The 10,547-nt window shown below is 36.2% G+C and overlaps 1 protein-coding gene across 4 annotated transcripts in view; it reads right to left on the bottom strand.

The window, feature by feature from the left end:
* Positions 1-6,003: 6,003 nt before the first annotated feature.
* The window catches only part of RBM27 (RNA binding motif protein 27), a 77,363-nt gene continuing 72,819 nt past the window's right edge, over positions 6,004-10,547 (bottom strand). For all 4 annotated transcript variants that reach the window (XM_039256698.1, XM_039256700.1, XM_039256699.1 and 1 more), the window contains 2 exons: positions 7,902-8,012; positions 6,004-6,674 (listed from right to left, as the gene is read on the bottom strand). In XM_039256698.1, the coding sequence (XP_039112629.1) occupies positions 6,591-6,674; positions 7,902-8,012 (195 nt within the window). In that variant the 3' untranslated portion in view covers positions 6,004-6,590. The remainder of the gene's footprint in view (positions 6,675-7,901; positions 8,013-10,547) is intronic.

The following is a 10,547-nucleotide window of genomic DNA, read 5'->3' as shown; positions in this document are numbered from 1 at the left end:
AGATACCACACTGGATTGTTTTGAATGGTTAAGAGCAAAGGTAAACTCTAAATGCAAAATAAAAGTCAAAGTTAAATAATTTTTATTGATTCACAGACACTAAATAGTTGCAACTGTACGGACTTGACTTCACGGGCAGGTCCCCCACCCCCCTGCTTTTTAAAAAGTGAATGTCTGCAAAGTGACTTGAATTGTGTAAAAAGTAGCACCAGTTTAACAGTATTCCACTCCCTTCCCAGGACAAATAATGACAAAGATATAAAATACTACAAGTATGTTTAAAAAGTCTCTCACAGTTGTCTATTTAAAAAAATTGAAAACTATAACACACTTTCACGTTCAAGGGCATTCACTCATCAATAAAGATGTTGATGCATACATTACTTCCACCTTTAGTTTTAAGCTAATGGTCAACTTCACACTCCAGACTACTTACTCTCCCAAGCAAAACACGGAAGATAAAATTATCATTTTATACTCAAAATAGTAGTGATGATGTGACAGCAAGGAAGAGTGGTTTAAAAATGCAATTCAAAAGGCTGTTTTCCAAACTGCAGTTCTGAAAGCCAAATAGTGAGTCCTGACAAGAGTTTTTAATAAAAAATACCAGGTGCATACTGGGTAGTAAGGGTACATATTGTTGGTAACCTTTCTTCTCATGTGTTGTGTGTGCGTGTGTGTGTGTGAGTGTGTACTGAGTCACAATGCAAAATGTGTTTTTCACTGTGACTTGCTATGAAAGATTTAGTCACTGCTCTAAGGCCAACTAAATTTTGCCTTCTGGAGCCCCCTACAGGCTCTACAGGTTTAAAACTTCAACCCTAAAGTAAATAAATAACCCTTATGTTACAGGGTGGTTCAGAAACTACAACTCAATAGTTTTCATACAGGAACAGATAAATAGGCAGTGTTGGTCCAAAAATGTAAACTGAACATGTGTGCAGCCTCATTCTTGAAGCCGTATCATCCTCAGGAAACTTAATGAATTTAGCAAGGTCTGTATTAGCCCTCAGCATCTAACTTAAAATTGGGAAAGGGGCACCTAGGTGGCTCAGTCAGTTAAGCATCCAGCTCTTGATTTTAGCTCAGGTCATGATTTCACAGTTTGTGAGATTGGGCCCGGCACTGGCTTACACGCTAAGAGCGCAGAGCCTGCTTGGGATTCTCATGCTCTCTCTGCTCCACCCCCGTTCACACTCTGTCAAAATAAATTTTTAAAAAATGAACTGTAAAATAGATCCATATTTTACAATTTTCCCTATTTTCATCATATTTCATGACAGCTGAGGGCAAAGTGAGAGATGGAGTCACAAGGATTTAGACCACTGTTGACCAGACATTCACTTTTATGAGATTTTTACAAAGCGGTGATAAGAAAATCAGCAGGCACATGGCTAGGGTCACTGACAGGCTCCACAACTCCATTCCCAACAAAGGATCAAGTAAAGAAAAATTGTGAAATGCCAAGTACTAGTAATTCTTTTAAGAACTAATGGATCTTTATACCAAAGTAGGTATGAAGGGGTTAGAAAACTGAGGTGATGTAGGAAACCCAGGCTGATTTTCACTGGAAATAAACTAACAGGCTATTAGATTAGGGCCTTCTTCCCTTGTTTCTCTTTCATAAAAGGAAAGATAATAAAAAGTAACAGCAATGTTTTCTCATGCTTAACCACCACCACCACCGCCACCAAAAAAAAAAAGTTTGCAGAAACCCAAGGAAAGAGTAGGCTCAAACTACAAATACCTTGGCAAACAATCATCCAACACTATTCTGACCTTAATTTCAACTGTATCAAGTCACCTGTATCAGAACGCTGGGATGGCTTAGTTAACCTAAGGTCGAATGCAGAACCAGGGTAAGAGGCCAAATGGTAGATGATCCGGAAGAAAGGAGATCACTTGGCAGTTAAGATCAATTTATAAAGCATAAATGGTGATTTGAAATACAAGCAACAGCTTGTATTTTTTTTGTATTTTTTTTTTTTTTACACATGGTTAGCTCCTCAGATAGACCTTTGAGACCACAACTGAAAAAAGTGCCCTGCCAAACAACGTTGGCTCCCGCATCTAAAGCAATCCTGACTCCCATGTAAAGTGATCCCACATGCTGACATACACACTCACACTGTGTGTTTACAGTAATATAATTAGATCCAGACTAGATAGTACCCTGGGGCTCAGAATTCAAAAATTTATCCTTGGCTTTCAAAAATTTACATCAAAATCAGTGAAAACATCACATGAAACCAATAATTTCTGTTGGGCTGCACTGAGCAAAATATTTGACTTGCTACCATTAAACAGGATTATGTTTAAATTTTTTTATTTTTATTTTTTTTAAATGTTTTTTTTTTTATTTATTTCTAGGAGAGAGAGAGACAGTGTGAGCAGGGGAGGGTCAGAGAGAGAGGGAGTCACAGGTTGAAACAGGCTCCAGGCTCTGAGCTGGCAGTCAGCACAGAGCCCGACGCGGGGCTCGAACCCACGAACCGCGAGATCATGACCTAAGCGAAAGTCGGAGGCTTAACCGACTAAGCCACCCAGGCGCCCCAACAGGATTATGTTTAAAAGTATGCTGGCTATTATAAATGTCCCAGAATTAAGGTTTAATATAAACATAACGTAGGTTAAATTAAACAAATGGTCACAGAGACCTCACTTGCCATTGACCTAATTCATTAAATACAGATAAAACGTTATTTGAAGAGAATGAAAACAAAATGTTCCCATTCTTTAGTATTTTCCTGTATTAAGTTGAGATCTAAAGAATGACTCTTCTTAGAAAATGCCTAATTCTTTCAAGGGGAGTTTACAAGGGAAGTGACTTCTAAAACGAGAAAATAAGCCCTAGTGCTACACCTCCCTTCCTCTTCACCATCCAGGACGTGGTGTGTCCTGTCACCTCCTTCTCCTCTTATTCCTTACAAGCACTCATCACAGGTAGAGCTGACCGTTCTTTAGGTCATCTCTTCAAGGTGTCTTTTCCCTTCTCTCGACTTCCTAATCAGTGGCAGGCATGCTGCATCATCTCAAGCTAACGTTAAAATGTTTTCATAAAATTGTTTGTGCTTTGTGTTTGGGATACCAAGATCCGTCCATGAACAGAGAAACGGGGCTCTCCAAGGTCATTTACAACTAACACTTCAATACCCTTCTCATTCATTTTTAAGACCACCCTGTTCATTAAATATTCTACTGAATATTTAATAGTCAGTGGCTTCGGTACCCAAATTCATATGAAGTGCATTCTCTCACGTACATGAACCCAGCATGAGACACGTGCATACCCACTGCCCAGTCATTCTCACATACAAGCAGGCATACACACACATTTTCTTTCTTTCCAGAACAAGCCAGAATTACAGCTCTTTTGGTGATTGTTAGAATGTTTGGAATGGTTCATAAATTTTCCAAATTATTTTAAATTCGTAATACTTTTTATCTTTTTTTTTCCAATTGTGAACCATTCCATATTGCATCTTTATTGCAAAAGTCAACATGCTTCTTAGAAATTCAGATTGTAATCGATAAAACAAACATTACATATATGAATTTAAATGTATAAACAGTTAGAAATTCAACAATATCTCCTATTTTACTATTACACAAGTTCACAATTTTGTAAAAACTATAATACAGGCATACTATACATCAAGAGGAACCACTATTCCTTTTCACATGATTTTTTTTCTTTTTTTGAAATAATGATCCATCACTACGGACCTACCTATAACAAGACTGTTTCCCAATTTATCATCTTAGCTGGTGACTGTGCTTTCTCAATGTTACAAGGTGAAGAAATTGAGGGAAATTCTGCCTTCCCTAGGGTTACCTTTTTAAGCCTGGGCAACAATCCCCTAGCAAACAGGCTAGCCTAGCCGGGCTGGTGGCTGTTACTGCACATCAGCTAATTAGATGGCATACACACTAAACAGAACAAAATTTGCTCCGGATGCTATATGTTGTTTCTGTAAGTGAAGATGCCAAGAAAACAAGTCACGGTAGTTACTTACTTTTCCAAGAAATTCTAACGCTTGGGTATTCGAGTGTGGAGGTTAAAAAAAATCCTAAAGGAAAAAAATACATACACTCAACTATTTTATGCTGACCTTAACTAAATTTCCCAGTATTATATTTAATCCATATTTTGAATTCATTTTGGAGCGTCAAACACGTTTTGGAATTCTTAGGACATTTAAAAAGTGTTTCAGTCCTACTGTAAGGTGTATCTGAAAACTACCTTTTATACAAGGGCCTCCAATCTCCCTGGAACAACGGTCTGTCTACTCTTTACTTGAATGCCCTTCTCTTTCATCCCCCTCCCCTAGTAACTAAAAAAAGTCAAATCAATCTTCAACTCTCTCTATACTGAGAGTATTGTAATATGATGTCAATTCTGACATTAAAAAATCATATGAAAAGGAATTTCATTCTGCTGAACTGTCTACTGAAAATTTTCTTACAGCTCCATTAATTTACTGTAATTTTCAGTTTCCAAATACAAAAATACAACAATTCTTATTGAAATCTATACGCTGGTAGTTTTAGTACACAAAAAAACCAAACAAATTATTTACAAAATTATACAGTTTAAGAAAAAACTTTGTACAAAAAATATATAAATCCTTTGTTCCCTCTATCACGTTTAAACTGTCAGGACTCAAAATATTCACCACAATGAATCTTTCAAAATATATACCGACTGAGCCACAGACATCAAAATTTCATTAGAGATGATGGAGGAGGAAGGAGCAAGATTGCTTATTCTAGGTACCCCACTTGTGTTTTCCTTCTTTTATAAGCTTATTTTAGCTTCAGTGTTATCAGAAAATATAATAATAACCTAGAAAAAGGAAGTCTTTATTATTGTGAAGGGAAAATTACATGAACTTAAAGAATGATCCTGGTTTGATACATCATTCCAGGAAAATACGTAGAAGAGAAAAGATAATCAGAACATGGGATTTAACTTCGTAGAGCTAAGTAAATCTAGAATCCTGATGGTTTTAGGTTTCTTAGTGAATAGTTTCTATTTTGAGAAACAGCCTTTGTCTCAGGATACAAAATCCTTGATCTAGTGATCACCAAGAACCTTCTGAAGCCAACAGGAAGTTTCAAATTTTCACACCACACATATATAAAAACATAGATGTGTATATCCTTGAAAAAGTGACATCCTATGTACATTAATCACTTTATTTTCCCAGGGGTCAATACAGTGTAGTGTTGCTCCTCTGCTTTTCCATCTAACATTCAGAACACAAGGACATAAATTTACATATATATTTTACTTAACAGATACTCTACTCTATACAGTGTACAGTAAAAATGCACACAGTGAAGGAAACTGTCTATTGAAGGATGCATATGTTCATGGATAGCAACAAGCTACAAAATTATGAAAATATAAAGTCATCTGATCAAAGTCAAGTTATGACTCCCATTTATTACTAGCATACCCATCCCCCTACCCCGCCCCACCCCCACCCTATCCCCAGTCACCTCACCATCATAGTTTAAATTTAGGAAAAGAATTTCATACACTTTTTAACCCATTTTTATGTGACTCCTAACTAAACTGAAGCTTCAAAAAAGAAAAATGAAAAAAGAAAAGCCGGTGACTCTCTCTCCCCCCGCAAATCCTGCCATCATTCTCATCAAAACATCACTTATTTATCAAGGTGCTGGTTTAAACTTTTTATTAGGGACTGACTTCTGGTGGTCCAAAATAATCACTTATCTCAATAGTGGGTAAGTCAGGCCTATTAATAAAAAGGCAAGAGAAAGAAAATGGGGACAAGAAAGGGGCAAAAGGTGAAAGCCTTTTACACTCCGGGAATATTTTTAAAAAGGACCAACTGCACCCATTCTCACTAATTTCAAAGCAAGCTAAGGATCAGGAGCACAAATCCAGGAGAACTAATATGATGACAGAATGAAAATACCACGGATCTAGCTACTGTTGCCGTACGGCATTTAAGAATACAGAGTTTGTTATGATTTACACTAAAATAGTACTCGTACTGCACATAAACACACTCCCCCCCCCTCAAAAATTTAGACTGAATACAAACTGGGCTCCTCCACAGTTAAAAAATGAAAATAAATTTACTTTTCTTCCAAGACAACTCTTGAAAGCTAAAGGGTATTTTCATTACAAACATCTCCTTCTGTCTGACGACCCATCCGTAATAGCTGAGAGTTAAGAGATTCCAGGCGATTTTGACATTTAATGAAATTTTATCAGCAGATTATAATCCAAAATAAAATTTCTGAACACCCTGTCATTTACATCATAATCCAACACCAATAGCAACAAAACAGGTGGTGTGGAAAATAAGGCTCTAGAGATTATCCGTATCATCCCTGTGGATCTTCACAACTGTGTAAAAGTCACTAGGCCTTTGGTGCTTTAATATCATGAACAGTTATGAGATGTGTTTAAATAGCAAACTTGCTGTCCTTAAACCTACTGTGTTGAAAAGAAAAATAAAAAAAATTTTTTGGCTCATTGACTTCTTTAAATAATTTTAAAAAGTTGTTCTTCTAAACAATATTCCTAAAAATTATACAGCTCGAATCAGATTTCATCTTCGCCACGAACGAGACTCATACTCATCTTCATCTTCATCATCATCATCATGCAAAAACAAATCTGAGGTTTCTGTTTCCTGAAGAAAGAGAGGATAAATTCTGCTCAGTGGTACACGAAAGTTAAGTAGAATACCTCTTAGGCCAAAGGACAAACAGACTAGTATTCAAAACCTTAGAGGGATTTACAAGTGACACACTTAGAGAGTACCCGGCAGGGGAAAACACCACACCAGTTTTTAAATGTATGCATATTCTCCTCCACTGCTAAGTGTGCTAGTTTTAACAGATTTCCATTCTAATATCATCAGGAAAATAAAATAATAAATGAATGTTAAGTAGAAGTAAAAGAAAAAATATCTACAAAACGTTTCTGAGAAAAGTTATCAATAAAAATAATTAAATAAATTTTATTTTATTCCATTAACTTAAAATATATGACCAAACTCCTAAATTTTTAATATCCAATTATCTGTGATGGAGAACATACTAACTTCCCCATTACACCAACATTCCCAACCTTATGTAAAAGCCTAAAATCTTATATAAAGTAGAGATATCTACAAACATCCCCAAAATATCAAGATTTTTCTTTTCTTTCTTTTTTAAACATAGAAAATGTTTCTGCTTTTGTTTTATAAAATTACCCACATGGTCAGGAGACTTTCTATCAATTATAAATGCTAACATCTTTTAAAACCAAAGTTACAACGAATCAGGAATAACTTGCAATGTTCGCTAAAGGTCCCTTTTAATAAACAAATTAGGAGTAAAAAAGCAAAATTATTTTTCATATATGTTAAGAGTTTCTTTGGTTTCAGTCCTTGGTATTCCTATATTTTCCCTTTTACATCCTTGGTCTTCCTATTTCTTTCCTTTTTTGTCCCACTTCTTTAACTCTCATTTTAACCAATTGTACACAGAAGGAAAATAAGAAACTCAAATCTATTACTTATGGAACATGAATAAATGAAAAGCTAAAACAACCAGTTAAAATGTATTTCGTCCATGTAATTAATCCATGTTGCCATTTACCAGAATAAAAATTTCTAGAGCCCAAATAAAGCCAAAATAAATGAGAAGAAAAAAGAAAAAAAAAAATCTCTCCTCTACCACAAAATATTCCCCCAAAGAGCTTTTTATGTCTGCACCTGTTCTGATTCTTTAATAAACCTCTAGACTAGTCTTTGGTTACTGTGTGCATGAAAGAATCATATTTATTTCAACATTTATTTTATTTACTTCAATGTCAAGAAAAATACTAACTGAGAAACAATCTAATACTTATTTTCAATTGTTAAATTTACCTCCTCCTTGACATCTTCTTCCTCAGTCTCCGTGGATACGGAAGGCACCTTGGCCTTGTGCCATGATATTTGTAGCCGACGGTCTTTGAATTTTGACCCTTGGTTTGCAGTCTAAAATAGATTTCAGAAAAAAAGAAAAGTTTATATTCAAATTGTGGGGTATTTAAGGGTATAATGACTTGAGAAGAAGAATGTTAAAATGGATGTAAACACCATCTCCAGTAAGAGCTAGAAAAAGTGAAGTCCCTTTTAATTAAAGAACCGTATGTACTGTTTTGCCCAGGTTGTCCAGGACTTGCATCTATGTCATGTTAACTTTAGGATTTGTCTTGGCTTAGATGATAAACTAATTATATAGTCACTCTACTTACAAAAGTCATGATGAGAACAACAAATACTATCTTAATACAACTACTGGGCTTCAGGGGCACCTGAGTGGTTCAGCCAGTTAAGCGTCCGACTTTTGGTTTTGGCTCCAGTCATGATCTCATAGTTCGTGAGATCAAGCCCCATGTGGGGCTCTGTGCTGACTCTGTAGAGTCTGCCTGGGATTCTCTCTCCCCTTCTCTCTGCTCCCCCACCCTCAAAATAAATAAATACCATGTAGCCATTAAGAAGAGCGCAATACCACATGCACTACTAGAATAATCTTTAATAACTAAAACATATGCAAAGTGCATATGCAAAAGAGTATTGTACAATACATCACCATTTGTGTTAAAGAGAGATAATATATATATACACACAAAAAATTTCTTCAAGAAGATACATGAGAAACAGGTAATAGTTATTGCCTACAGGGAGGGAAGTAAGTGACTGGATATAGAAAGAAACCTGTACACTGCATATACTTTCTTTTCTTTCTTTTTAAGTTTGTTTGTTTTTTAAATTTATTTACTGAGAGAGAAACAGGGGAGGGACAGAGAGAGAGACAGAGACAGAGAGACAGAATCCCAAGCAGGCTCCATACTGTCAGCATAGAGCCCAATGCAGGGCTTGAACTGTGAGATCATGACCTGAGCCAAAATCAAGAATTGGATACTCAATGGACTGAGCCATCTAGGAACCCCTACATTTTTATTTCTTTTATATTGTGTACATGTGTGCTGCCCCTCAAAGTATAAGGTAATTCAAATAAAATTATACAAATATACCTATGAATAAGAGAAAATCAAGTACATACCATCAATGAAACTTAGTTATATGCAGTAACTTAGAGGTACTTGGAACCTAAGAGGCAGAAGTTACTAGAAATTCATCTAACCCGACCATTTTCCCAGATCAGAAACTGATGCTAATTCTGCCAATCATCATTTATCAATTATGTGACCAGCAAATAAAATAAAACAAAACCCAAACTGCTACTGAAGACACAGGGAAATAAGCACTCTTTTCCAATGTCACTGTAAGTAAAACTTAGTACAACATTCCTAGAGGGTTATTTGGCAAGCTGTCCTAAAATGTTGAATATGCATGCCTTTGATCTAGTCCTCTCACTCCTATGAAACCAAAATACGGTTTCCAACGGAGACAACATTACTCCGGGGGCATTCTGGAAGTCATACTGACTGAAGAGTGTTTACTGGCATTTAGAAGGTGGGGGCCAGAAGTGCTAAAGGTCTTATTAATATTAACATGTACAGGACTGTCCTACGTAACAAACTATTCCACTCAAAAATGCCAAATCCAGTAAGATGTCTGTAACACTGTTCATAACAAAATGGAAGTACCGAAGCCATCAAAATGCAGTACCAGTAGTTCGTGAAAGTTCTACCATTGCTAAAGGTCTGAAGACGGGCAATACTGAAGTGCTATTCAGAAAAGCTTCCCTGAATATTAAATCCAGAGAAAGGGGAACTTTTGTTCTGGTAAACACAAAGGAAAATTATCTTTCCAACAATAAGGTATCACTTCCATATACAGTAAAACTCTCAAATATATTTCCACACACTTAGAAGATGGGAAAGGGTAAAATCCCTACCTAGAGAGGATACAGGTATGTGGTAAGTCATTAGTAATTAAAGCAGAAGTGTTCCACTGTCTTAGGTCCAGGAATGAAGAAGGAGTGAGCAATTACAAGCTCTTGCCAATAAGAACATAAAAATTTGAATGAATTACATAAATATTTTGGGAGGTACAGAAACTCAGACATCTAAACCTGTTACTTTCTTAAGATTTAAAATGCTCTCTAGCTATAGATAGAAGACGAATCTGATAGTATGCAATGATACTAAAGTGATTTATTTTTAGAGGCATAAATCCCTAAGAAAAAAAAGTGAAAATACAACAAAGCTAAAAAAAAAAACCATTGGGAGTTCAGAAGCAGAAGGATTAAATATATAATGCTTACAATTTTAAAAATCAAGAAATAGCAGTAAAAATGTTTTAGAAATGAAAAAAATACCCCAAAAATCAGCTAAAAGATTTAGAAGCAGACATTCTTTAAGAATAGAAATTGGGGGGGCGCCTGCGTGGCTGAGTCGGTTAAGCATCCGACTTTCACTTAGGTCATGATCTCACAGTTCGTGGGTTCGGGCCCCACGTCGGGCTCTGTGCTGACTGCCAGCTCAGAGCCTGGAGCCTGTTTCAGTCTGTGACTCCCTCTCTCGCTGACCCTCCCCTGCTCACGCTGTCTCTCTCTCTCTC

The sequence above is a fragment of the Hyaena hyaena genome, unplaced genomic scaffold (genome assembly GCF_003009895.1).
Source record: "Hyaena hyaena isolate Hyena2069 unplaced genomic scaffold, ASM300989v1 scaffold_585, whole genome shotgun sequence".
NCBI classification, from domain to species: Eukaryota; Metazoa; Chordata; class Mammalia; order Carnivora; family Hyaenidae; genus Hyaena; species Hyaena hyaena.
Note: the sequence above shows the minus strand (reverse complement) of the source record. Positions and strands in the feature narration are given on the sequence as shown.